Genomic DNA, 27966 nt, shown 5'->3' on the forward strand with positions numbered 1-27966 from the left:
CTTTTCATCTTTTGTGGTCCAGTGGAGTCATTTATATTACCTGCAAGATCGAAGGTAATGACTGACCAGGTCATTTTCTTTATAAAGTCAGCGTTGAGTACGGAATTTAAATGTGACAAAGAAAACAGTATTAAGAAAAATGGTTCTGAAAGGAAGACCGGATGTACCAAAATAAGAACATTTTCACTTGCCTCTGAAAATACCTTCTACTCCTGTAACTTCATGCTGTGTTGAAATTAGATAATACCATACGCAGCAACAGATTTGTATAAAGGGTGGCTGACATGTGTCCTCCAACTTTATGAGGGGAAAAAAATTCCCTGGTCCCTCAAAAGGCTCCTAGGAAATCTTCCTGCAGTTGAAACAGAGCTCAGTATTCCCTCTCTTTTTGGTCTCCACCACCCACTGAGGGATATAACTGCCTCTTTAACTGCTAAATGTTCAACTATGTTCACAAGCTGCTCTCTGACAGTGAGTCGAGCGTCGACTGATTCTCAACTGTTCTAACCTGCATGAGACCTGCTATAGAAATAACTTTGACTGAACAATTTAGAGATCAGTGATCAAGAAGAACAATGATCCAAATACTCAGTTTGTGGGGAATACGCTTTATTTTAATAAACATATTATAAATGAGATCATACAGATACTTTATCCCTCAGACTGCATTCAGTACATCATGTTTGGATTTGACAAATCCAGATTCAAACTGATTCTTATATTTTCTTCTGTCCACACAGGTCAGCACAAGTCGATTTTGTCCATGGCCAGTAAAGCTTCGGATTTGACGAACACAGTTTATATTTGTCTCAACTGGTCCAACATGGAGACCAAACAATCCTCCTCTTCAATGTCTCTGCACAGTTTTAACATCCAGGACTGTCACCCGTTCATGTGGACTGCAGTTGCAGCTAAGACTGGCCCGCTTTGCCTTTCCGGCCTCTTCCTCCACTGTATTTGAAACTCCTTAGTGGGTTTGTCCGCTTGATGTTATTCTACAAAAACAAAATACATTATTATAGCAAAAATCGTATGTATCATCTATACCTATGTGTTTTAATACGCGTAACACACACAAAAAATAAATAAATTGATTAAAAAAAACATTTAGACACAAAACACCAACGAGATTAGTTCGATAGGTTATAGTTAGATGAAGATGGATCTTGGTTACACAGTTGATCCTGGTTGCTCTCTCAACCTCCCCCTCTCTCTCTTATATCCCCTCTTTTCCATCCCATTTTGTCCCAGTTCTGCTCGTCTTTCTGTGAGTTTGCATGTTCTCCAAATGTCTGCATGGAGTACCCCAGCTTCCTCCCACAGTTCAAAGAAATGCAGATTGAGGTTAAGTTTATAAATTGACCGTGGGTGTGAGATCCCATTCAGACCTGGTATTAACATGTGTCCTGAGGGATCTGATCACAAGTGGTCTAAATCCAGGTCTGAACGCACCCAAACACAATAATGAGGTCTGATCACTCAGCCCAGATTTAGAGGAGTTCTAGAAGCATTTGACGCATTTGAATGTGTCCTGGAACTCCTAACACTGCCAATATCCTCTGACCTGATGGATAAAATGTTTTTTCCTGCTTCGGAGTGACCACATGTTGAGTTGTTTGTGGTCGCCGCCACAATATCAGCACTGTTCACCCCAAAATTATTGATACTTTTCTAAAATAATTAGAAATATTATTGGTGAAATCATTTTTCATAGCGAGCTGCACATTCATTAAGTCCCTCCTGACTCATCTTGCCGTCTTTCTCTCCCACGCTCACAGATAAGAATTGTCATCGGACACAACTGTAAACTCTGCCCTGGTTAAAAGAACATTATGATTCACTCATAATCAAAGCATACTCTAAATAGTTAGATATTAATGTTAAATGATATCACCAAGTTAAATAAGATACAGACTTCAAGTCAAAAGCCTCTGCTAATGGAAAACATCAGCTATTCTTTTAGCAGGGCAAGAGATTTTCATTAGTTTCAAGGTGCTATAATTGTAACTGTACAGTTGAATTTTTATGTCTCATGTCTACAATATTTCAATGTTCACTCTAAGATTATTATGGTGTTCAGGGGTCTCACCTTGAAACTGGGCTTGACGACTCCTTCAGGTTTTGATTTTTCCTTCCTCTTCCTCCTCCTCTTGCTGGACAGCGGATTTATCACACCCCTAAGAGTCTCAGGAACTGAAGGAAATTGGTGAAATTGATCAAATTATGACGTAGTGTGGGCCGTGAGTGTGAGTGTGTGTGTGTGCCTAGTCTTACTGAGGTACTCAGGTATGTTCTTCAGGTGCGGTTTGACGACAGCAGGATGGAGGTCTTTGTCGTGTCTGAGCAGCTGTAGATCTCTGGGGTTGTCCTCGAAATATGTCTGAGCAAGTGTAGAACCAGCCAATCATTTACACAAGTACAGATATATATATATATATATATATATATATATATATATATATATATATATATACACACATACACACACACACATGCAGTATATACACGTGTATATATATCTTCATATTAGTGACTTTCACTCACCTTGAGTTTTTCTGAATTGAGCAGCTCCTGTTTGATCTCTTTCAGCCTGGCCTCCTTCACCGCCTGTTTGGTCACTGAGCGCATGGCGTCCTACACACAAACAAGAGTCATCATCCTGAACTTAAAAGCATCCAAACAGCTAAAACTCTGTGTGTTCCCTCTAAACATGTTACCTCCTTTAAAAAAAATTAGAACAGTGTTTGAACCTTTTCAGCGCAAACCACAGTCCAAATGTGATGATGATAGCAATAACAATAATAATGTGTTCTCGACTTAAATAAGGTGGTGACTTACCCTGCACCTGTACCTGAAGCCTTCGATCTCATCCATCTTAAATTGGTATGGTTTCAGAACAGAATCAGGATTATCTAAAAATGAAAATGTTAACACATTAATAATCACAGAGTTATTTCCTATCAAATGGGCTTGCTGTTTAGTCTTGGTTCTAGTCGATATGCTAAGCTAAGCTAACAAGGTGCTGGAAACATGAGTGAAACGTGTCATAGAAGTCCTTGTTACCTCCGGTCAGAGCCTCCTCCACATCTGACAGCAAAGCGAGCTCAGTGTTAGAGATGAACGACAGGGCAGTGCCTGGGTTGTCTGCTCTCGCCGTTCTACAACATCAAACAAAGTGAACGTTACTGTGGGTTATATACACAAGCAGTGAAGTGTGAATGAACTGAACCACATTGCTTACCTTCCAACTCGATGGATGTAGGACTCTACAGTCGTTGGGAAATCAAAGTTGATGACATTGGCAACATTTTGGAAATCCACACCTCTTGAGACTCCATACTCCTTGTCCTTGCCCCTTTAAAACATATCAAAACAAAAATTGTTTTTTTTATTCTCTACCACCTGATGGTGTTTGCTGGCTTTTTGCATCAGTCTCTCTGAAAACCGCTGAAAATGACTCTGGCCAGATCTGGTATTAACATCCGTCATGATAGATACAATCACAAGTGGACAGCGGTGAGATCATCTGTTTACATTTGGAATTAACAGGAAATAATCACGTATGTCATTTCTGTCCACTAAGACCAAGTTATGTTGTTTTTACCTAGTCTGACTTTAGAGATCTTGTGTGTGTGTGTGTGTGCATAAGCGAACAGACAGACCGACGTAGAGAGAGGAATCAGGAGGGGCCAAATTAATCTCTTTTACCAGTCTAAGAATGGTATCAGTCATTTTGTGTTGTCAGAGTTGATATTGAAGTGGTGTTGGAACAAAAATATTTGAACACCAAGAGGTATAAACATACATTTGAGTCATTTTAAAACGCAGCGGGTCAGAGATGAGATTATATGTGGCCCTGGAATCGTTCAAGTTCACAGTGAAAAAACGTGGTCACATGCGTCCACCTCCAAATGTGGTCAGAGTGATTGGATCTCAGGACCTTTGAAGACGCATTTCCGTTCTTTCAGACCTGAACTTAGCACTGACCACATCTGATCTGATCGCTCAGAACAGATGCTAAAACCATTTCATATATAGTAACATATAATACAAGCTCGCTGAGAGCAGTGAGAGAGAAGCAGATGGACAATGAGCTGAAACTACAACGCTCCATGAGGCTCAGGGAGTATCAGACTCAGCTGACAATTCTCCAACTGTTCTTCAATACCAGTAATGATTATAACCACTTATATATAGTTTAATAAATAAAAAATTCACACACTCCTTGAGAAATCAAACTTGTGTGACTCACTTTCCTCCTTTCTCTGCGGCCTTTTTCTTTTTCCCTTTGCCCGCACTCGTCGGTGGAGCTGCAGAGGGATCGGCCAAACTCTGTTCATCTGTGGCGATGATGTAGTCGTAAAATCCCTGGTTGAACTGGGTGATGATGTGACTCCTATACAAGAGCGGTGGGAAACATGAGAATGAAGAAGCGCAACTGATGTGTTGCAGTGAAAATTATACAGGACAACAAAATTCTCAAATATCTTTTGCTCTTCAATCGTCATACTCTGTTACTTACATATTGAAACAAAATGATAAATCTTCATCTGAGTCTGTAGAGGATGTTTATCAAGGCTGTTTTTAAGAAACATAAACATGTCCAGTTGCCTATGTACACTTGTACAACTTCTGAACAAACCATGACCTGGATGGCTGAGAATCCTAAGATATGTTTGCAGAGGCTGCCTCCATTTTTGTTGTTTTCGCAAGTGTTTAGCTAGATTATAGAGGAAAGTATTCTGCTATGGGAATATTAGTTAAACAGGGAAAACTTATGGAACTGCCCCCATCCTGCGACAGGAGGGCTGTATGTGAGGAGGTACTAGTTACACAGCATTGTCCCATCGGCCCAACTGAAGGGATGAATAGCTGAATGAGATGGTTTTATTAGATCAATATGAGCGATTTTTGAAGAAAGACATTTTACACCTCATTTTCCTCTATACTATATTTCATGATAAAAGTATTTATAAGTTATTTCTATTTGATATCGTGAAAAACAAACATCTAATGTGAACCAAACTACTTTTAATAAATGTGAAAAACAACATTACCAATCAAGTATTAAATCAGAGAAATATTTGTCAGCTGTCCTCCTCTCTCACCTGGACTGGACGGGCAGCTCAGAGTTGAGCACACAGGCAGGAATACTGAACTGTTCCAGGAACAGCTTCAGTCTGTAGCATCTGTCCACTGCTCCCACAAACACCAGCGTCTTTCCTTGAACCAGTCGCAGCTTCAGCAGCGTGTAGATGAGCAGGAACTTCTCCTCCTCCTCACATTTGATGCTGTACTGCTGCAGCTGGCTGCTGTCCGGGAGCTGGGAGCCCTGAAGTTTCAGGATCACCTGAGAGAGAGCCAACGTCAGAGAAAAATCAAGCTAAATCTGTGCAGCTGTAGCACATGTTCCTGCCAGTTTCCACTGTGTCCAGCTGAAACACGGACACTTGTGTGGCGATGAGACACTGAATGTGAAAGGGACATTACAGGGTTGTGTAGCAGCAGCTCCTTCAAGGCCTGAACGTCCTCTGTGAGAGTAGCAGACATCAGGAAGGACTGGTAGATCTTTGGCAAATGACTGTGACACAACAAACACAAGTGGTTGATTAAAGATTACACAGAGAAGATGCTGAGGAGTAAAACATTTGTATTACCTCATCAGGTGGAAACAAACAAACGTTCTGTGACTGCTTGACGTTATATAATATATAATAAGATTTTTTTTCTGTCAGACACAGGTGTGATGTTTATTTATTTTGCCTAAAGCTGCAACTAAAACTTCAATGATAAATTCCTACTTATACTTTCCTGCAAAGAACAAAAACACTCTAATCTGATCAAAAAAACTCATACTATCTAAAATGACATCCAAAACTCTGAGTCTTGTCCAAGTCCACTCTGGGGTCATGGCAGGGGATCATGAGGATACTCACCACAACAGGTTCTTCAGGTCTGCCTCGAACCCAAAAGAGAAGAGTAAGTCGGCCTCGTCCACCACCAGCATCTCAAGCGAGGAATGCAGGACCAGGTTCTGGGCGTTGAGATGGGCCAGCACGCGGGACGGCGTCCCCACGATCACATCGGGCTTCTCCATTAAGATAGGTCTGTCCCAAGAGTAGCAAAATGCTAAATTCCATTAACCATAATTACCGAAAAAGCACAAGTCCAAAGAACTAACCAGGATACTGAGTAAATTTAAGTTTCACCCAAAATAAGTTTGACATTCAATGTCAAACCAAATCTTGTGTATTTCACTCATCAATCTATCTGATTTTCTCACAAACGTAATCTCTCCCACAAAAGCTTCTACATCCAATTTAGTTGAGGTGTCACTTCTCTCTTTATCTCCTTTCCAATATGTTCACTATTGTGTTTATAAGAAGTTTTTATTTACCAGCTGTTGCAATCCAACTGTAGCAGTGTGACACCGTAATGCATTTAAATATGAAAAATGCACCGAAGAACTGCAGTGAAGTGAGTGAGTGAGCAGACCGACCTCTGCGAGGACAGATCAGCCTTCCCGGAGATGTCCGCCACCCGCACATCCCTCGAGCAGAACGCCGTCAACTGTCTCATCATGGTCTGAACCTGCCGACCCAGCTCTTTGGTTGGAACCAGAACCAGAGCCCTCACGTCCTGCTCACGAACACTCTGAACACAACACCGAACGCAAACGTAAGAACAGAGCCGGCAGTCCTTCAGTCCTCGACACTTGTCACGCTCATGTGTAGGCCGGAGCAAAAACTGAACCACTTCAACCACGACCAAAGGACTGGACTCATTTATTAATCACTGTTCAAAACCAGTAATGGCCATTTCTCATCGTGGATTCAAGTGGATTCCTGGTTTCACAGCTCACCTGTTTGGAGGCCAGGATGCGTTGTATGACAGGCATGGCGTACGCAGCAGTCTTTCCAGATCCTGTTCGGGCTCGAGCCAGAATGTCTTTCCCCTCCAGAGCCAAAGGGATGGCCTTCTCTTGGATCAGGGTCGGCTGGGACCAACCTAGATCTGCAACCGCCTGGATCATGACAACAACAGGGAGTGACTTCACAGTCAACAAAAACCATGACTCGTTTGTGTTGTTTAACAGTTTGTGTTGTCAAAGGCTCTTCTAACCATCTGATTCACATTAAAAGTAAAGATCTGGTCAAGATGGTCTCCAAACAAACAAACAAACAAAGATGGCGCCGACAGTCTCTAAACTTTAAAACATATTACATTATAATGAATTATTCATGTTTATAGCTAGTAACGTCTTTAGCTTTGCCTTCTTCTCATTCCCACACACACTCACAGCACACGTTTTCTCTCAGACCCAAACTGAACGTGTGTGTGGTAGTTAGCCAAACACCGGCCTGCTGAGAAGTTACTGCAATTTCATCATCGAGTTTCCGGTTGTAACTCCATGTTGCTCCTGTGGATCATTAAAGGTTCAAAGATTATATCAGACGGGTTTTTTACCTTAAGCAGTCGATCGTCTAAACCCATCTCATGGAACAGCAGTCTGTCAGCAGCCATCGCTTCTCTCCACTCTCACATGTGCGTCGCAGGGTTTCTACGTCATGTCGCCTTCAAGTCCCACTCTCGGCTCCGTTTTTGATTTAAACACCAAATTTTAGCTTATTCTAATATAGCAATAATGTGAAAGTACCTCAAATTTAATCAGATTTTATTTTGTTTTGGTATAGTAATTCAATGATGTATTTGTCCGTCTTGTTTTCCTTATAGTTTAAAACTTAAATTGTTATGCAATTGAAATTTAGTTTGAAATCTTCTAGACGAAACACAATGTTATAAAATATAATCCATCATCTATTCTGATGTTGGAAACAACACAAAGATGTTATAAAATATAAGCCATTATCTATACTGATGTTGGTCAAACCCCTGTGGGACCCCATAGAGGAGAGTAGCACATATCAAGAGGCACCTACGAGTCCAAGCATGATAGAGAAGAGCCTAGATGGACCAAAATCCTGAGTGACATTTCAGATAGTGTATCAGAGTCTAAGCTGTGGTCTGAATCAGCAACAGGCAAAACGGAAGGAGTGTAAATGCTCCAGAGCCTGAAATGGTTTGCAATATGGTATGTTGAATAAAGGGCACAACAGATCAGACATTTGTATGTGTATAGACCATGTTGACCAATTAGATTTTCCTAAACAATCTGTACAAGATGTGACATAATTTGCCCTAAACCCCCGACCAGTGTGAGGAAAAACTGACAAAAACAAAAACTTTTACAGAGAAAATCCCCTCAAAAGTGAAGGATCATCTCCCAGGATGGACACACGTGCAATGGATGTTGTGTGTAACAGAGAAAATCAACAAAATAACAATATTTACAACATTAATGAGAATAGACTCTATCTAACACAAATGTAGAGGTGTTGGAAGAGGGATGATGGGGGAGGAAGAGGGATCGACGTGCAACGACTTTACATTGAAGGCACAACCGATGACACAATGTATCCAAAGACATGTTTCCATGATGGACCTTGGAGACAAAGAGTTGAAGAATGAACTTTGAACGCATCACTTGTTGGCGCTCACATCGACGTTTGACCGACAGATGGCGACAAACCCTCGCAGTTACCGACTCACCGACGTCACATACGCGTTCATTAATAACCAAATAATAAATAAGCGCCATCGTCTCAGCGAAACCTGCGAAGCTTTCGGTGCTGAACAAAGAAACAGGGAGGACACGCGGAACACGGGAGCGACGCTTCCACACCGATGCGCACTCCTGCGGAGACTTGTTGAGAGGATGCAGGAGCTGCGGGTGGAGGTGGATCAGTGAGGTGGATGCTCAGCAGCGGACCCACCATCACATCCATCCCCCCCACAGCAGATAAGTGAGTCAACATGGCCGCGGAGCTGCTCCATCTGTAGCTCATCTGAGACACGGAACACAACAACACGCAGGTAAATAAACACGGGGAGGGGAACACTGTGGGTTTCATCTCATGCGAGCGTAGCCGCGCTCGCACGAGACGCGTCCAACTGTGTCCACCAAACAAGCAGCCACAGGTAAATGCTTGTTACATAACGCAACGCTCAAAAGCTGTTATTCCCACACATTTTTGTTTCTATTCTCATCGCTAGCCGTACGTATTATTAGTATTGTTATTGTTATTGCCATTATTATTATTATTATTGTCCTCCTCACCAATGGCTTTAATTGTCTATTTAATGCTGGATCAATACAGTAAAGTGTCTATCTATGATGAACCGGTGGTTTCGCCTCTCCTGTCAGATGGCGTTCATGTCCCGGTTCTCTCGGTCCCGGAGCAGCTCCAGGTCTCCGAACCGAAAAGACCCGGAGCGCGTCCCCCCGAACCTGAGCGTGTCTGAGCTGGAGCGGCTGCTGTACACGGGCAAGACGGCCTGTAACCACGCGGACGAAGTGTGGCCACGACTCTACATCGGAGACCAGTGAGTTTACATAACCCACCCGCAATTTAAAATAACGCTGTGTGTTACAATATTAATGCTTTATGGAAACTTAAAGGAATAGTTCACTCAAAAATGAAAACGCTCTCATTGTCGCACCACTGTGCCAATGGAGGGGTGGTGAAGTGCTTGAGTCCTAGCCTGGATGCCAGGAACGTAGCCCCGCCCACAACATTCGATGTCGGGAAGTTCGGTCTGGAGTCTCCGTCTTCTGGAGAAATTATGCCCGGTTCGAAATCGACCGGACCAATCAGATTATCAGGGCGGGCTTTATACGATGATTGACAGATGATTAACGGTAACGTAATCAACCACGTCATCAAAGTGCGCTTGGGTTGAATTCGTTTTCAACAAACATGCCTGGCGCAGGAGAGCTGAGATGTGTAGATGCTGCCATTGAGTCTGTTTTAGAAGACATCGACAGCGCATTCATTTTGAAAGAGGAACACAGAACGTGGAGGCGACGCCAACGCGCCGCGCTAATCCCTATCGCGCCGGCGCTTGGCTGTTCACACCGGACACTGAAGCAACGCTGAACCGCCGGGCAGCGCCAATAATATCACCCGTTGATCCAGTAGTATTCAAGCATATACTTACTTGTTGCTCCAACATTAAGCAACAGCGTCCCAACATTTGTCTTTCTTGGTGTTGTCTTTATAAAACATGTTCCGAGGCTCATACAACTCACTGTACTTCTTCACTTCAATTATTAATATAATGTCATCCATGTTGAAGAACTTCACCGCTATTTGCTCCGTTAAATGTCGGGTGTCGAGGGTAAATTACGTATTCTCCACTCAAGCCTATGTGGAGAATACGTAGCCCCCCTCTCTCTCTTTTTATCTTTATCACTGCTTGTGTGGCTGTAGTGGATGGGCAGAGGGGGACATTTAATAATGTCATTGGTAAAATTAAAACTCCAGGACAACAGAAGGGGACTTATATATAAACTATGTAATCAATATCGTTTAAAATCATTTTTCAGAGTGTTTCCTGTCGCGATACGCTCGCGTCAAGCGCAAAAAATAGACGCCGAAACGATCTCTGCACGGCGCTAGGCAGCCTTGGTGCAGCGCGGTGCTTCAGCCTCCGGTGTGACCAGGACAAAGGTTTAACATGTGAGTGGATGGGAGCCAGCTGTTATTTAAGGCTTGGCGCTGCGCTTCAGCGTCGCTTTGGCGTCGCTTCAGCGTCCGTTGTGAACCCGGCGTTAGTAAATAACTCACAATGAGTCGCTCATATCTATGGAGTCGCTTAACATACTACGTTACTCTGATTGGTTGTAGGTCTATCCAATTGAGACAAGAGGCATTTTTTTTTCTGGTTCGGTTGAAACACGCCCCATAATCACAGCCCAATGGAGCGGTATCAGACTCACATTCTGACTAGAATTGTGAGTATGACAACGTCAGGCTATTTCAGGTGTAAACTGTGTCGCAGCCGAATAAAAACAATAGGATAAAAACATCTGTTATGCATTTAAGTATTTGTAAGCCCTAGATGGTGTAAATTATGTTGTTTGGAGAAGAATTTGATTTGATGGTTGGCGCTTACAGACACTTGGATGACACCACTGGAGCAGTATGGAAACATTTTCAGTTTTTTTTGGTTGTTTTTTTTCACGTTTGAAGGATCGGTCACAATTCATTTCAATTGTATTGGATTTGGTTGCAACGTTGTTTACCCATGAGACTCTAAAGGCCGGCGCATGCTTCTGCGTTTTCACGGGCCCGCAAGCGCAAGAGCCCTTCCGGGCCCCTTACGTGCTTATGTATCCCTTCTTATGTGCTTACGTGCGTCGCCCAACTTTTCAACTATACGGCAAAGGTCCGCGAGCCTTACGCAGCCCGCAAGGGATGTGATTGGTCTGCTAACTACATCCTTTCCGGAGTCGCATTTCCGGTTTTATGCTACATAATACCGGCAGAAACAACGGAAGATTTAGAAGAACGAATATGGACCAAATAGAAGAGCCTTTGGCAGAAGAGATCCGAAAGTATGTCACTGACTTTGTCCGCCAGAAAAAGGCTATGAGGAGCCGCAGTGGCTATGTAAATAAACAATTGACGAAGAAGAAAGAAGGCGTCTCTAAGGCCGTCTTCGACAAAAAAACATTACTCCGCCTAGTGTTCTGGCGGGGAAATGCTTTGTAAGAGGCGCAACGCTTGGGGAAGCATGAATGACAACGAGTCCTTCGCAACAGCGGCATGAAAAGCCGCAGACGCAGTTGAAGAAGCATGCGCCGGCCTTAACACTTCATCCACCCCTCCAATGGCCTAGTGTAGATGATGATTGAATTTACATTTTTGGGTGAACTATCCCTTTAATGGTAGTCAGCAGCAGGGTTTTTGCCATTTGGCTCAATGGAACTACCATATTTTATATTATCCGGTAACAACAGAGCTTTTTAATGTGTAGAGGCTTCTTCGTGTGAGTAGAGGCTTCTTGTGAATCATATTGTAAGCCCTGAGCAGGTGTAAAGTAAAGTGGGACACTTCAGCATTTCTGCAACAGCATACATTTTAAATCAATAAGGGACAAGACTTGAGAAGAGGACTCGGGAATGTCGAAACTGCTGTAGAGATGTTACAATACAATTTTAAATCTTCTTTTATTTTTTTTAATAGGTCTTTGTGATGTGTAGTCTAAATTGAACCCTGTATGTACATGTATTTACCAGTTTACACATAAATGCTCTATGTCCATGTTACTTAAACTGCATAAAGGGTCTGAGCACTTTCAACAGTCATTCTTTAAAAAAAATATATTTATATTTAACTGGCATTTGCACACAAAATTGTACATGGGTGTCACCATATAGTTATGACATTTTGGGAAATTGCTACCATGCTTATAACTCACATATTAATAGCATGTCAACATTTTAGTGCTTCTGAAAGAGTTAAAATAATTTCATAATTTTTACTGCTGTATCAATCACACTCAACATATTAGGTTTGAGTGTTTAGTCCCCTTTTCAGTATAATTAATTTGCCAAAACAGCCAAAACACAATTCAAAGCATTATTTATTTTTAAATGTCTGTAGATATCACAATGATATTTTTACATATTGTGACAGCTTAACACCGTCAACATGAACCCATTAAAGAGAAGTGAAAATCCCTTTGACTGGCTGATGATGAGCTGTGAAACAAACAACTCCTTGTCTGCAGAGATATCGCATCAGATCGGCGTGAGCTGGCTAAGCTCGGCATCACACACATCCTCAACTGTGCCCAGAGTAAGTGGCGTGGCGGAGCCGAGTATTACGCCGGGATGAACATCACCTATCACGGCATCGAGGCCCACGACTCCCCCACCTTCGACATGACCGTCAACTTCTATCCGGCGGCAGAGTTCATCCACAAAGCCCTGACCAGTGGAGGTGAGTTTGTGAATGGGGACATTCAAAACTTGTTTAACACTTGGAGTGTTCATCCTTTAAAATCTTTGAACGGCACGGAGTTATGGCTGTGGCCAAATTGTAGAATAACTTAATTTACAAATGTATTTTTGGATCAGTACGTAAAACTCATTATACTTTTCATATATATGCCTCAAAATCTCTCATGCCACACAAAGCAAAACATAATGCATTATGTTAATCAGAGCATAATAATATTGTTTATCATTACCAATAATCTTTAACTATGGTTGCATTTTAGAATAAAAAAAAAACATATTAGCAAGTAATACAATAATCGTTATATAAGAAAATAGTACATTTTTCACTAAGAACTTAAAATGATGAAGAGTAAAAATTCCGTGACCCTGAAGACTATACCGGCGGGGGTTATACCCCTGGCAGGTACTACCAAGCCAGGCAGTTTTCAGGTCAGTGGCCAGTCTAAAAGCACCTTTGCCATCACCCATTGGCAGTAGGATGATTGGCTGAAGATTGGGCCAATGTATTTGTCATACATATGAATGGTGTTTCTGCCTATACAAATTAGGATATATTCAATAAGTGTGGAGCTCATGTGCATATTCAAATTCATTTCAGAAATTTCAAGAAACTTGAAATAAAAAAAATGTTTTACTTTTCATGGGTACTTTCATTGTGTAAAGTTTCATTTTGATAGGAGTAAAGGAAAAAAATTGCCCCATTGGGGTGTATTGTTGACTGGCCTTATTGGCACACATCTCAGATTGATGAGAATTAAAAATATATCCTCAAATAGGATTTCTCAGGACTTTTAGTATGTTGTTCTGGACACCTCATAGAAATGATCTCTGCTGAATTTTTTTTTTTTACAATTAGTTGGTTGTAAAACACTACTTTGCCCATAACCTATAGCCTATAACATCATGCCTATTGCCTATATAGTGATAATGGCCAGTTGTTTTGTCTGTTATCAGCTGCTGTCTGCCCATCTGCATTATTAAGAGAATGGAGGGGAACCATTTAAATTAACTTAAAAGTAACTTTACTGAATAACTAATTAATTTTTATGCAGCAAAAGAAGTAACTCGTCACTGTAACTTATCACTACATTTTTGTAATATTTGCCGTACACCAAAGAACCCATGCAAAATACATCAGCTACAGTGCTAAGTGCTAAGATTTATTTTACCATGTAATGAAATTACATTTAAAGTAGAGAGGGGCATGAAAGATGTCATAACAGAAATGCATGTTCCTATTGTTCCGATCGTTCTCTGTGTGTAGGTAAGGTGCTGGTCCACTGCACTGTGGGAGTAAGCCGCTCAGCCACTCTGGTGCTGGCCTACCTGATGATCAGACAGAACCTGACCCTGGTGGAGGCCATCAAAACAGTGAAGGACCACCGTGGCGTCATCCCCAACCGAGGCTTCCTGCGCCAGCTCAACGGCCTCGACGGCATCCTGAGAGACAGCCGCAAGACGTCGCCGCAGAGCTGAAAACCACTTGAAAAAAGGTGTGATCGTAGGTAGCAGCACGCCTGGTTACACTGAGGGAGATAATGGGACCAAGTCAGGAGCAGCCTGTGGGTTCCTTACACCGTGGCTCTGGGAGGCAGCAGGTGATCTGAGAATTTATCTGATATTAGTAGCGTCAGACTCATTCATTATTATTACTGTTCAATGTTGACTCAAACCACACGAGCACTGGATAGTTAGTGTCGAGTCAAGTCCATGATCTGTATGATGCCAAACAGCACCATTACCCCAATGAAAAATGTATTAAAATTAAGTCTAGTCAGTGTTGTTGATCAGAAGTCCTTACAACACATGACAACCAGCCCTGGCCTCAATGCATGGTCACACCAAAACAGCAGAATTTCACAGCAAATCTAAATGTGAGTTTTTAAAATGTTTTGTCCACAAGAAAGCCATTTTTGCAGAGCTGTTGAAGGAACGTAGATCCGGAGAGTCCAAAATGGAGGCAGCTACTGCAGCTTACAAGCAGCGTAAACATATTTTCGGGAATTCAGCTGTTATGCGTTCTTATGTGACCATGCCGAGACTCCAGAGCTGCATAAAGAAAACTACATTCGTTTTTAAGGGGAAGAAATCTCAGAAGAGCAACACGGCAGGACTCATTCTTCTGGGACAGATATATGAAATCATACAAAGAGGACAGGAACTATCACAAGATAAATCTGAACGGTCACATGATCTTTTATAAACTGATTTAAAATCTTCAGAATCTTTAAAAGCCTCTAAAAGCTATTAAAAAATGACCAGGGCAATCCAGCCACGATTTCTGTGCACTTTCAAAGTAAGAGGCGCCCCAAAATGATCAATAAAATGAGATAATAATAGACCACCGATACTCTCTAAAGAGCGTCTCAAAGACACATCAAACCTGTGATGAGCAGTCCCAGTCAAGTTGGCAAGAATTTGTCCATGAGGGGTTATAAAAGAAAAAGGTTTGAAATCATGTACGAATGTACAGTCCACTCCCTCTACTTTCTAATCAAACTTCAGACCATTCCACTGAAACTTATTAAGACATGAAGCCTGATTGTATTTTGCCACTGTAACATTCTGCAGGAAAACGTCCTGCATTTCTTTCTTGATAATAGCTTTCAAAAAGTCTATGATCAACAATACATTTTCTATTAATAAACAAATCAATCAATCAAATAATTGAGGGTTTTTATCAGCCAGTCTGGATCTTCTGTATAGTGCTTTAAGGATTGAGGTGGCTCAGGGTTGGGATTCGGGGGGGCCCCTGCTTGTTTTTATGTGGAGCCCTAAAATAACCACACTTGGCCTTGGCCAAGCATGGGCTCCAATGTCTTTTATAATCAATGCAGAGGTAAAACCTGTGATATCTTTACATTCAGCAAGTGTCATTAAGTAGCCCTGAACAACTCACACTCTGCTCGTAGCCCAAGTCCGAAAGCAGCACTGCTTTGTAGCCTATTGATTATAGTATTACAGTGTTGTCACTATCTGTGGGAACTGCCCACATGCCCACCAAATGGGTTTAAAATCACATCAGCTCCCCTAAAATGAATCCAGTCCAAATGGGGCTTTAGACCCAATATCGCATTCTTGTATCACTTCAACTTTACACTGAGTCTCAGCTGCCAAGAGTCGTACTCTAAGTGTGTTTAATATGCCAGCATCTGAGGTATTTAGAATAGACTGTGGTATTGTGCACAGGGAGACAATACCACAAATGTGCCATTGTAAAAGCTACCAACTGCCTGGATAACAGGAGAGTGCACAGCCCTCAGTGCTGAATTACAAAGTCGGCTATTATGTCCTGGTGGTAATTGAGGGTAATTGTGTTCTCATGCTAGCGAAAAACAATAGATGAACCAATGCTGAAATTTAAACCAGCTTTTCAAATAATCTTGTGCGTGTTATTAATGATTACCTCAAGTGTCATGTTTGAAACATATTGTTGTGACTTGTGGTCTTTGTCCATGCTGTTTCAACATCACCACCTGGGAGAAGGGATGAACAACTTTGCTCAAATGCAGAAAAAAATTACATAAATTATAATGTGGATTTATACAGACAGTACAAATGGAGATTTAAACGTATACTTGAATTCAGAGTTAGCAACACCACTCTTAAGTCTGTGTTACATAAAGAATAAGAGCGGGAATTAGCCTCGCTTAGCATAAAGACTGGAAGCATGTGTAAATGGTCTGGCTCTGTCCAAAATTCTAAAATCCATTCCTTTTCAAATAAGCCAACGCTGAAGTAATAATCAAAAAGAATGGGTTCTTGAGTTTACCAACCAAAACCAAAGCAGCTGTAATTATTTTGTATTGTTAGCTGAAATTACTATTTAACAAGGTGTAGCAGACTAATTAATTCTAACTTGGTGAGTTGGTGGAAAACTGTCTACACTGAACTTTTTGATGTGTCTAAATGCCTTGTTTTTAAGAAAAAAATCTCAAAATAAAATACCGACATATGGTTCAGTGGGTAGAACGTGGCGACATCTAGTGGTGAAGCTGCATGTTGCAGCTGAATACTCCTCACCTAAGCCTAGCAGATTAGTTGTTATTTATTTTACTGTGCTATGACTGCACTGTGCAATCACTGTTCATAGCTAGGCTAGATCGTTGTGCCTGCTTCCAGGTCTATATACTAAGGTATGTTAAGCTAATTGATCCTGGTATTTATTTATATTCAACTTGATCGCATCAGCTCGATCTCGGGCAAGAAGGCAGATTTCCCATTGGTTTTGCATTATGTCATTGGAAAGCTAATTTGAGCAGCAAACCATCCAGACATGGATAGTGTTAGCATTGTGTGTTAAATGCAAACCAATCTGAATTATAGCTGGCTACCAAGTTGACCCAAAGGATCAGAAACCCTAACACCTCGGATGTTAGATCACAGGTATAGCCTGAGATCCTTGATATTTCCAATTGAAACATGTTAGAACTGTTACAACACAAAGGAAACCCTTTTTGGACGGGGCCTCTTTACAAATCACCATATTAACCTTTTTCTGTATTAGATCTGTGTGTTTTGTATTTGTGGTTTTACTGTGCTGTTATTGGTTGTTCTTTAGTCTCAATTCCGGTTTATATTAATACATTTTTTTCTTACAGTGACCTTTCTATAGGGAATCTTGAATATCACTCTCTTTGAAGGACAAAGTGGCAAAGGAGATGTTGATGCCTTAACATGTGTACTTCAAGTTGTTTTTTAGACCTGTGTTTTTACTGTGAAGAACACTGAGCATTGATACTTTGTTTTGATAAATTCAGTACCAAGTCAAAAATTAAAGAAAAACCTTCTCATTGATTTGTTGTACTTCATTTTGTGTGAACTACATTGTGTGTCAATCAAATAGTAGTTTCTCTGCAGCACATCACTTGGAAATTGCCAGTTGTTGAATATTTTGTTTATACCTCATTTTCTATATCCATATGCTGTAAATGTATCTTTATGTTAATATTTGTTTTCACTAAAACCTACCATACACATAGATGTAAACATAAATACATACCTGGATTTCACTTACAAATGCTAAGAAACTAAATAAGGACTCACACGTGGTCAGGTTGCGATGTTGCTTTATTTCCATCATCAACATCCTGAATTCAAGTCAGATTTTGTTCATAAATGAGGCCCTTCAAGGACAAACTGGAAGGTATGACAGATGACACAGTGAATATTGGACAATTATTTTTAGAGTTTTTTCTTGTATTGATATTTTAGATATGCACCATCTCAACAACTAATTGGAATGTGAATGATATGGATACATCTGATAGGAAGGAATTGAGTGAGTTAGACTATAGTTGGCCACAGTCAGCGATGACAACCTTGCTTTTAGGAGTACCACCCTGTGAGCCGCGCTTGTCCATTTCCTTGACAACTTCAATTCCCTCCACGACGCTGCCAAACACCACGTGCTTCCCGTCCAGCCTGAGGATGAGCAGAGAAGATGAATATTTGAGAAGAAAAAAAATCTAAAACTAGCCAAAAATACTTGTTTCCACCTAAATGCAGGCATGCACGTGTCAAAGTGGAGCTCACCAGGCAGTTTTAGCTGTGCAGAGGAAGAACTGGGAACCGTTGGTGTTGGGCCCAGCGTTAGCCATCGACAGTGTCCCTATGCCTGTGTGTTTCAACTGGAAGTTCTCATCAGCAAACTTCTCTCCGTAGATGGATTTGCCTCCAGTTCCATTGTGTTTGGTGAAGTCTCCACCCTGTAAAACAAAGTCGAGTCAACACATGTGGCAACAGCCGTCATGATTAAGGTTCGACATGAGCTTAAGCCTAAACTGTACCTGGCACATGAATGTAGGGATGATGCGGTGAAACGAAGAGCCCTTGTAGCCAAAACCTTTCTCTCCAGTGCACAAAGCACGGAAATTCTCTGCAAGTAAAGACACTGTCAATCCTCAAGTAAACAAATAACTAAAACAAGCACAAAATAAAAACATTGTTTCCTATTTCCTCTTTATAGGACATTTGGGAAACAAGAAGCAGACACATTTTGTGATCAGATACAATACAGTAAATCTGAGTTTTGTTATGCCTTTGCAAAACTTTTAGTATCAAGGTTTATGATCTTTAAAACAAACAAGGCCCTGGAAAGACATACACGCAGATTGAGAAGGTTTACAGGCCTTTCAACACTTATTCAGCTCCTAAAAGCAGAAAACACAAACTACTGTGTTTTTAAAGTCATAACAACATCCAAAACCTGTAAGTAAAATCTGAAGGGAATGTGAATGACGACCTCATTTCCATGAAGGCAAACCTTTTCTTTTTTTCATCCACTGAGAATAAATTAGGCCAGGTTACAAACATTGGACCCAGTAAAGTATCGTGCAGGTTTGAACCACTTGCCAGGAGCTGTCTCTTCCCTCTTGCTGTTATTATAACACACATTTGACTCTTGGACCAGATATTCAGGTTTATTTTAAACGATGAGTCAGTCACAGGCTCAACCCATACAAAGAATGAATCCTCCGCATTGTTTATTCAGCCAAACACAAGTATTTGGGTGTGTAAAACAAGCCTGAGCCTGATGCTGTGTGCAGTAACTCTAAAAGGTTTGTCTCACCCACCTGCCGTCTTTGGGACCACATCAGCCCGCAGCTGCAAGACACAGGGATTTTTTTACATGAGTGAACAGTTTGACACATAACACATACAGGAGGAACAGTGAGATACTCTGAAAACTAAAGCTTTGTAAAGGACAGGCCCAGAATACCTGTGAAATACAAAGGGCAAAGACGCATTTTTATCACAGTAGACATCAGACGTGAATAACAAATCAGCCGTCTGAACTATATTATATTGGTATTACGGACAATGCTTATTATACTATGCACTTATCTGTATACAGAATTGTATTTTACTTTTATATGTCATATACTTAGCTGACTTTCCTTGGATGTTGTATATTTATTGATTATCTTTTAGATAAAGAGCTTTAGCTTTTATTTATATATATATATATATTCATTCAGTTTTTCATTGTGTATGATTCTAACTACTTTTTTAGGATTTTTCCTTCTGTGAATAAGTATCTCAACTTATTTTCAATAAAAGATTAGGCACATCAAAGTCTAACCAGATTTGGTCTGGAGAACCCGTTACAGGAAAATAAGTCAAAGTTAGACCGTAAAATGTCCTGTATTTTCCAGTAGACGGGGCTATGACACTGGCATTAGGCCAGTCGATGTGGACATTTCTGAAATATCTGATGTTGTGGGGCTAAGTCTTCAGAGAGGGACCATCACTCATATCTTAAAGCTTTTCTGAACGTGATAAACCGGCTAGGAAAACGATCTCAAAGTCTAACAGACGCCATTTCACGTAGCCACGAGGTGACGCCTTGACTGGGTCTTAATATTGTCATGTAGCCGTCTTATGAGACATGTGTAGTTTGGCGCAGACTTGACAAAGCACACGCTAGTAATAGGCTACTTCCTGTTTCATCCACAATGCCATGCCATGGACCTGCACTTCCTTGTCTTTAAAACGGTCAGGGTAATGGAACATGACGGCACGCCCATGCATGAGTTCTATATGTTTAAAAAAAATTCACAAGACCGGACTTGTCTGATAAGTTTTGTGACTTTTCAAGCCTGTTCGGGCCTCAAAATGCGTAAAAAGACCAAATGCATTGAGGGACCAACTGGGTCCATACGGGTCCTCGCACCATTCTTTCCACAGGCCTCAATAAAAAGGAAACATTTGCCAGTATCTGCTCAAAAACCTGTATTTAACCTCAAAGCTTCACCTGAGGGAACAGTCACACCTACAGCCTGTTAATGAATCCAACTTTAAACTTCTTGTAAAATCGTGTATAGTCCAAAATAAATATATATAGTCGGTGATTGATTTTTCTTACCTCCATTACAATCCTACCAGCAGCAGCGCCATCAATAGTGATGTCAAAGAAAACTCTAGGCCGCGCCATTTTCACAAACCTGCCTCTGTGTTGGTTATAATGTAAAAGTTGAACTTGAAGTGAATCCTGCCAACTTGTCAGACTCACTGTCTCTCAGCTCAAGCTGAACTAAGAGCTAACAACAACCAATCACAGCCCCTGTCCTCCTCGAAGGCTCAATATTGGACCAATAGAAATGAAAATGTGCGATGACGTGTGGGTTGCTCTGTAGAACCGGTTTCAGGACAGCTTGAAAGGGCGGAGCTACGGCAAGAGAGAAAAAGCTGCGGTGGAAAAGTGAAAATCTACTGTCCTCAACGCTATTCCTTAAACTCGAAGGAAAGTTCATGAGGTCAAAGCAAATTAATATTTAAAGAGATCACAGTCCTGCTGCACTCACAGTATGCTTTTTTAAAACAACTTTAACCAGAGGTGGAAAAAGTAAACACATTCTTTACTCAAGTAGAAGTACAGATACTTGTGTTAAAAGTAACATCAGTAAAATTGTCAGTACTGATTCAACCTCTTTACTCAAGTAAAAGTATAACAATACAGGCTCTGAGTTTAAAAGTAAAAGATAAGACTATCACAAGACAGTGAGAATATTTTGCTCAGCTTCGTTATCAGTGATGTTGGCTGATTCTCCTCTTTCCTCCATGTGGATATTCCTCGTCACGGACATATGAGAATATGAAGATATGAGAATACCTGAAGCCTCAAATGTGAGAATAGCAGCCACAGCATGTACCAGTAGTTTTCATTAAGCCTTGGCTGATGGTGTGGGGCTGAGTTACAACCCTTTTTTGTCCAAGAAAACTTCACAATATTCCGTCATTCAGGTCTTGACCGTTATCTGGCTAAATTTGAGAGAAAAATCAATGCACACAATTCTGCACAACACAGTATAAGTTACAAATGCCCCAAAAAATTTAAAATAAAAGTGAATGCAATACGCTTCCGTATTCCTCTGTTGATTATTTTTTTATTTATCTCGCCATTGAAATAGGCCATCACTTCTCAAAATAACTTTAATGCTGTATCTAGACCTACATACATAAATCGATTTTGTCCTGTATTGTTAGAATATGTTAGAATATCAAATTTAATCAAAAGGCTGTTATGTGGGGTGGAACTTCTAGCTCTAGGTCCAACCCTCCTCCTTCTATGTGCGCCACAGGACAATCCGCCGCAGGATGATGTGCGGTGATGATGATGTGCGGTGATGATGATATGTGCCGCAGGATGATGTGCGCCGCATGATGATGTGCACCACAGAAGGAAGTGCGCCACAGGACGATGTGCGCCCAAGATGATGTGCGGTGATGATGATATGCTGCAGGATGATGTGCGCCGCAGGATGATGTGCGCCGCAGGATGATGTGCGCTGAAGGAGGATGTGAGCCGCAGGATGATGTGCTCCGCAGGATGAAGTGCGCCGCAGGATGATGTGCGCTGCACGATGATATGAGCCGCAGGAAGATGTGCGCAGCAGGATGATGTGCACCACGACGCAGGATGATGTGCGCTGCACGATCATCGTGCGGTGATGATGATATGCGCAGCAGGAGGATGTGCGGTGATGATGTGCGCCGCAGGATGATGTGCGCTGCAAGATGATGTGCGTGGCACTTTATCCGGGCTTGGGACCAGCAAAATGGGCCAAAAGAGACACTCTGGCAGAGCAAGTTTTGTTTTTCATAAGTTTTTTTTTTTTTTCAGGGTCCTGAAAGGGTTCAGTTTCACCACGTTCCACACTAGAGGTCTGGAAATGTCTCGATTCTTAGATGCATCACGATGTGGACTCTGCATCGATGAAGAGACTGAACTCAATGACTCATGAGGTGCTGTCATTTGCCAGCACCTCGGCACACAATACACACTGAGGACGTTTCTCAGTCCTGCCAGTGACGGTGAAACCAAACTGCAAATAGCTCTCGTCATATTTGCGAAAGCTTTGGCTTCTTCGCAACTGGCGCATCAGTTGCCTGACTTTTACGAATCAGAAACTTGTCCATGGTTGTGTTTGTTTGCTGATACAGTGTGTGTGATGTTAATAAAGTTGTACTTGCAACGTCGTGGTCTTGTGAGTGTGCTTGTATGTGTGGCTGGGAGCGACTTGCACACGAATAATGAATAAGTGTGTGTCTCTGAGAGAGTGAGCGGAGCGGGGGGCGGAGCCCCGGTGCCTGCGTGTGTGTGCTGTCCGCTATGGCAAGCCGATTGAGCATTTATTCCATATCCTTGATATCAAGTTTCAGCCCCCTCCACTAGTTCAGTCATTGTCAGCACTAGTTGGACATTTGGTCACACTAGTTCGGCATTTTACTGAACTAGTTGAACAAAAAATCGTATTAGTCACTCTGTTTCAGCAACTAGTGGCACTTTTGTTCAACTAGTTAAAACAGAAACCTTACTAGTAACACTGTGTGCCGCACAAGTAGAGCCAAAGTCTCTACTAGTGGGCTTTTTGCTGCACTAGTGGCCCTTTGGACCGAACTAGTAATGCTGAAAGTGTTACTAGCTTACTATTGAGCTGCAAAAGCTCTGACATGTAAGCTAGTCAAACATGGATTCAGCTTACTAGTAAACTAGTGTTTTTTTTGACCCCACTAGTTTACTAGTACACATTTTGCACCTTACTAGTTCGCTAGTAAGGTCAAAATAGGCTTTTTACTAGTAAACTAGTGTTTTTTTTGGCTGCACTAGTTTACTAGTGTGCATTTGGGCTCCCACTAGTTTACTAGTGCAGAAAATTGGAGGCCACTAGTTTACTAGTAAGCTGAATCCATGTTTGACTAGCTTACATGTCAGAGCTTTTGCAGCTCACTAGTAAGCTAGTAACACTTTCAGCATTACTAGTTCGGTCCAAAGGGCCACTAGTGCAGCAAAAAGCCCACTAGTAGAGACTTTGGCTCTACTAGTGCGGCACACAGTGTTACTAGTAAGGTTTCTGTTTTAACTAGTTGAACAAAAGTGCCACTAGTTGCTGAAACAGAGTGACTAGTACGATTTTTTGTTCAACTAGTTCAGTAAAATGCCGAACTAGTGTGACCAAATGTCCAACTAGTGCTGACAATGACCGAACTAGTGGAGGGGACTGAAACTTGATATCAAGGATATGGAATAAATGCTCAATCGGCTTGCCATAGTCCGCGACACACACTACACTGCTCAGGAAGCCACTGCAGAGGGGCGACACTTCATAGCCGCGGGTTGCAGACCCCTGTCTACGGCGAAAGAGCGATTTGTTTACTGCTCCACCGTTAAAGAGATGCGGACGTTAAAACATTGGGCGCGCCACAGTTTGATAATCACTGCTCTATACAGTGGATCCCCACTTGTCCGTTCGATTTTGGGAGACCAAGAGGTGAACTGTCCTCCGCACCCGCTTCCCCTTTCTCACACAGCATCAAGCAGGGGCGCTGCGGTTGCAGGGGGCGCCAATTTGCCAATTCCACACAGAGTGATATGATAGGTAATAGAAAAACGCTTTTTTTTTTTAAGTGCTCGTTCCGCCCCCCACGTGACATGGGAAGGTGCCGCCCGTGCCCAAAACCGCCACTGTTCCTGACAACTGGGTCTGATCAGTTCATACGGCTCAACGCACACGCTGGCATAAGAATGAAGAATCAAGCCTATACTTACCTCTAGTGTTGAAATATATAACTACAACAATAAAAAAGTATCACCTTGTATCACCTTGTCATAACACACAAGACAATAGATCTCAAACAGGAGAAAATACGCAAATCACAGCTGGCGTTTTCCAACAAATGCTTAAAACCGAATGAGAGGACACACACAAAGTCAGACGGGAAATTGATTTATTTACACCATCATCATCTTCATCATCCATCATCAGCATCATCAATGTAAGTTAGATCTTAAATGCGGTCCTGAAGGACAAACTGGAACGTACAAAAAAAATGATAGAGTGAATATTGGACAAACTGTTTTAGAGTGTTTTTTCTACTCATACTGTAGATATGCACCATCTCAAAGACTAACTGGGATGTGGATGATAAGGATAAGTCTGACAGGAGAGTAGACTGACACAAAGGAACTGAGTGAGATGGACTAATTTATTTGGCCACAGTCGGCAATAACAATCTTGGCTTTAGGAGTACCGCTCTTTGTACCGTACTTGTCCATTGCCTTCACAACATCCATTCCCTCCACGACGTTGCCAAACACCACGTGCTTCCCGTTCAGCCTGAGGACGAGAGGAGACGATTAGTATTCAGGACCAGCAAAACTGCTTTTTTTCACCTAAATGCAGGAGTGCACGTGTCCCAGTGGAGCTCACCAGTCAGTTGACGCTGTGCAGATGAAAAACTGGGACCCATTGGTGTTGGGCCCAGCGTTAGCCATCGACAGTGTCCCTATGCCTGTGTGTTTCAACTGGAAGTTCTCATCAGCAAACTTCTCTCCGTAGATGGATTTGCCTCCAGTTCCATTGTGGTTGGTGAAGTCTCCGCCCTGTAAAACAAAGTTGACAACAGCCGTCACAACTCTGCTAAGATTCGATCTGAACTGGTGAAAATGAAAAAAAACAGCAATAATCTCATAACTGTACCTGGCACATGAATTTAGAGATGACACGGTGAAACGAAGAGCCCTTGTAGCCAAAACCTTTCTCTCCAGTGCACAAAGCACGGAAGTTTTCTGTAGATAAAGACAGAAAGTCAATCCTCAAGTAAACGTATATATACACAAAATGAATACATTTCAGCCTCGTACTGGTTGCCTCATATTTTCTTTTCTCCTTGCAGCTGACACAGGAAACAGACACATTTCATTGTCGGATACAATAAATCTGAGTTTTGTCTCAGCAAAAGTGTAACTCTCAACAAATCAAGGATTTTTAAAACAAAAATAAATTGTGGGAAAAAAATGAAAATGATCTAAGGGACCTGGAAGGTCCTTGGAACTTGGATTGAAATTATATTAACGATGTCACTGTAAAATCTAATATTCACGATTGAATAAGCAACAATTAATGTTGAAGTTCATAACAATTGCTTGATGGTTAATGTGTCTGATTGCATAAAAAACTGCACACAAATAAAAGTGAGAAGAGCCCACACAAAAAGGCAAATACACAAATGTGAAAGAAGCTGTGTAATGAAGCAGCTTATTGAGAATGTTTACCGACTTTTAACACTTGTACAGCTCTTAAAAGCAGAAACAAGTCACTACTGGGTGCATGGAGTTACACCAAAAACCTGAAATGCTCCACACAAGAGACACAAGTCAAGATAAAATCACTCATTATAAAACTGTTAAGAGTGAATAACAGAAATTTAAGATAAACCAAATAAAGAATAAATACCCTAATCTCATTTCCATGGAGGTAAAGTTCTTTTTTTGCACCCACTGAGAATAAATGAGGCCATGTGACTAACATTGGCCTTTGTGGGGCAGAATCACAGGGACTCAGTAAAGCATTGTGCAGGTTTTCTTGCTGTTTAACCACTTGCAGACATCTTTCTTTTCTTTCTTAGTGTTATTATCACTCCTAGCATTGGTAGCACTCAGTTGCATGTTTGCTTCGGTCACTGTTTTACCCTCACATTTGACTATATTCAGATTATTTCGATCTGTGCATCCGCCAGGGGTAGCCCCAGATCCCAAATGAAGGATAAATGCTCAGCTAAATGGGGACACCTTTTTTTTCCAGCCATATACAGATGTGTGTTGGATGTGGACAAAAAGCCTGAGCCTGATGCAGTAAGTCTGAGGGCTTTTCTCTGTCTCACCCACCTGCCGTCTTCGGGACCACATCAGCCCGGAGCTGCAAGACACAAGAATTTTTTTACTTGAGTGAAACATGCCACAGTTTGGCAGATACTACACACACACAAGGAGGAACAGTGAGATACTCATATCTACTATGATGAAAATTGAACCTTTGTAAAGGAAAGGCAGAGAATACCTGAAGCCTCAAATGTGAAAACAGCAACACCAACATGGGCCAAGAGGCTTTTTCTTATCTATTCAACACTAAGAACAGCCTCAAACAAGAAGCACAAAAATCAGCTGCCTTAACTACATTGCATTTCTATTACATAAAAATGCGTCGTTATTTCATACACCAATCGGTAAGTATGCTGTTACAGAGTATTACTTTTATGAGTAATATATGTATCTAACTTTCCTTCAACTGGTTCTATAGATTCTGTTTGTTTATTGCTAATCTTGTAAGTGCTCTATCATAGTTTCTATTTCTATTTCTATACTTATTTTCATTTTGTAGACTTCATAATTGTTATATTATATATATATATATATATATATATTTACAATGAGACGATATCCTGCGGCATGTATATGCCTATATACGCATCGCTCCATTGAGTCACAGCCTGACCTAAACAAATGCCATGATGATGATGAGGATGATGCTGATGCTGATGATGATGCAGATCATGAAGATGATGAAGATGATGAAGATGATGAAGCTGATGATGGGCGTTTCCGTTGGAGCAGGACTATTTTGTTGGATATGAGCATGATATACTTGATCTTGTCTGTATTTATTGATATAACCTGAGAAAACAAAGATTGAGACCTATTCAAATCCATGAACATTTTGTGCCCAGGTCTCAACGCTGCGGCTGAGAACATGTCCGTCTCAGCTTCAGCCCAAATCAAACACAGATGCCAAAGCCGAATTTAAACCCTAAATTGCGCACAGTCGAGAACGACTATGAATAGTTAATGTGGGATTTCTCTTACCTCCATTTTGATCCTGCCGATGTCAGCGCCATCCACAGCGATGTCAAAGAAAACTCTGGGATTTCCCATGTTTACAATGGCGCCTCTGTGCTGGTTTGAGTGTAAAAGCCGCAGATGAATGAATCGAGCCGTCTGACGCACTGGATCTGTTTATGTGGCTGTGATAACACTCCGATGCCAATGCTGCTGGCAGCCAATCACAGCCCCCGCACTGCTCAACGGCGCAGAAGTGGACCAACAGGAATGAACACGGACATGAGGTGTGCGTTGATTGGTCGGACAGGGAGATGGGTTTCTATTTGGGAACGCAGCAAAATGACACTTTTGTGGAGGTATTTGTTTTATGTTGAAGTATTTGTCTAAATGCACCAGAGGGATTAGAGATATGCTCACAAATACACATTAATGCATCATTAATGATTTACTGATAAGACATTGACACAACACAGTTTTC

The 27966-nt window shown here is 41.5% G+C and overlaps 4 protein-coding genes across 5 annotated transcripts; 1 reads left to right on the forward strand and 3 right to left on the reverse strand.

Annotated features, from left to right (window-relative positions):
• Nucleotides 1-588: 588 nt before the first annotated feature.
• Nucleotides 589-7589, reverse strand: ddx56 (DEAD (Asp-Glu-Ala-Asp) box helicase 56). Its single transcript, XM_053410734.1, has 14 exons — nucleotides 7468-7589; nucleotides 6863-7024; nucleotides 6500-6654; nucleotides 5937-6107; nucleotides 5491-5581; nucleotides 5109-5350; nucleotides 4253-4396; nucleotides 3242-3355; nucleotides 3064-3158; nucleotides 2839-2912; nucleotides 2545-2634; nucleotides 2275-2380; nucleotides 2090-2193; nucleotides 589-995 (listed from the first exon to the last, which is right to left on the reverse strand). Exons 1-14 carry the CDS (start codon nucleotides 7522-7524, stop codon nucleotides 912-914), a joined length of 1689 nt encoding a protein of 562 aa, XP_053266709.1. The 5' UTR covers nucleotides 7525-7589; the 3' UTR covers nucleotides 589-911.
• A 1019-nt stretch (nucleotides 7590-8608) lies between these two features.
• On the forward strand, nucleotides 8609-17665 carry LOC128424527 (dual specificity protein phosphatase 26). Its single transcript, XM_053410735.1, has 4 exons — nucleotides 8609-8934; nucleotides 9266-9444; nucleotides 12637-12848; nucleotides 14133-17665. Exons 2-4 carry the CDS (start codon nucleotides 9266-9268, stop codon nucleotides 14342-14344), a joined length of 603 nt encoding a protein of 200 aa, XP_053266710.1. The 5' UTR covers nucleotides 8609-8934; the 3' UTR covers nucleotides 14345-17665.
• Nucleotides 17666-17920: 255 nt separating this feature from the next.
• LOC128424528 (peptidyl-prolyl cis-trans isomerase) lies at nucleotides 17921-20919 on the reverse strand. Its single transcript, XM_053410736.1, has 5 exons — nucleotides 20736-20919; nucleotides 19444-19474; nucleotides 18658-18746; nucleotides 18404-18576; nucleotides 17921-18292 (listed from the first exon to the last, which is right to left on the reverse strand). Exons 1-5 carry the CDS (start codon nucleotides 20802-20804, stop codon nucleotides 18160-18162), a joined length of 495 nt encoding a protein of 164 aa, XP_053266711.1. The 5' UTR covers nucleotides 20805-20919; the 3' UTR covers nucleotides 17921-18159.
• Nucleotides 20920-24584: 3665 nt separating this feature from the next.
• Nucleotides 24585-27706, reverse strand: LOC128424832 (peptidyl-prolyl cis-trans isomerase). Of its 2 annotated transcripts, XM_053411253.1 has the most exons (6): nucleotides 27513-27645; nucleotides 27145-27323; nucleotides 26538-26568; nucleotides 25351-25439; nucleotides 25081-25253; nucleotides 24585-24987 (listed from the first exon to the last, which is right to left on the reverse strand). In XM_053411253.1, exons 4-6 carry the CDS (start codon nucleotides 25357-25359, stop codon nucleotides 24852-24854), a joined length of 318 nt encoding a protein of 105 aa, XP_053267228.1. In that variant the 5' UTR covers nucleotides 25360-25439; nucleotides 26538-26568; nucleotides 27145-27323; nucleotides 27513-27645; the 3' UTR covers nucleotides 24585-24851. The 2 variants fall into 2 exon arrangements, with proteins under 2 accessions (XP_053267228.1, XP_053267227.1); XM_053411252.1 differs by lacking the exon at nucleotides 27145-27323 and having other exon boundaries at nucleotides 27513-27706.
• Nucleotides 27707-27966: the final 260 nt, after the last annotated feature.

This window comes from Pleuronectes platessa, chromosome 19 (genome assembly GCF_947347685.1).
Source record: "Pleuronectes platessa chromosome 19, fPlePla1.1, whole genome shotgun sequence".
NCBI classification, from domain to species: Eukaryota; Metazoa; Chordata; class Actinopteri; order Pleuronectiformes; family Pleuronectidae; genus Pleuronectes; species Pleuronectes platessa.

Excerpts from the sequence above, each read along its gene's own strand:
- ddx56 (XM_053410734.1), bottom strand. The coding sequence starts at position 7,524 with ATGGCTGCTGACAGACTGCTGTTCCATGAGATGGGTTTAGACGATCGA. Across the intron at positions 3,159-3,241 it reads TACATCCATCGAGTTGGAAG|AACGGCGAGAGCAGACAACC; the intron begins GTAAGCAATGTG and ends TTGATGTTGTAG. Across the intron at positions 996-2,089 it reads TCGTCAAGCCCAGTTTCAAG|AATAACATCAAGCGGACAAA; the intron begins GTGAGACCCCTG and ends TTGTTTTTGTAG.
- LOC128424527 (XM_053410735.1), top strand. The coding sequence starts at position 9,266 with ATGGCGTTCATGTCCCGGTTCTCTCGGTCCCGGAGCAGCTCCAGGTCT. Across the intron at positions 9,445-12,636 it reads CGACTCTACATCGGAGACCA|AGATATCGCATCAGATCGGC; the intron begins GTGAGTTTACAT and ends CCTTGTCTGCAG. Across the intron at positions 12,849-14,132 it reads CAAAGCCCTGACCAGTGGAG|GTAAGGTGCTGGTCCACTGC; the intron begins GTGAGTTTGTGA and ends CTCTGTGTGTAG.
- LOC128424528 (XM_053410736.1), bottom strand. The coding sequence starts at position 20,804 with ATGGCGCGGCCTAGAGTTTTCTTTGACATCACTATTGATGGCGCTGCT. Across the intron at positions 19,475-20,735 it reads CTGGTAGGATTGTAATGGAG|CTGCGGGCTGATGTGGTCCC; the intron begins GTAAGAAAAATC and ends TGTGTCTTGCAG. Across the intron at positions 18,747-19,443 it reads TGTGGTCCCAAAGACGGCAG|AGAATTTCCGTGCTTTGTGC; the intron begins GTGGGTGAGACA and ends CTTTACTTGCAG.
- LOC128424832 (XM_053411252.1), bottom strand. The coding sequence starts at position 27,581 with ATGGGAAATCCCAGAGTTTTCTTTGACATCGCTGTGGATGGCGCTGAC. Across the intron at positions 26,569-27,512 it reads TCGGCAGGATCAAAATGGAG|CTCCGGGCTGATGTGGTCCC; the intron begins GTAAGAGAAATC and ends TGTGTCTTGCAG. Across the intron at positions 25,254-25,350 it reads TCTCTAAATTCATGTGCCAG|GGCGGAGACTTCACCAACCA; the intron begins GTACAGTTATGA and ends TTTGTTTTACAG.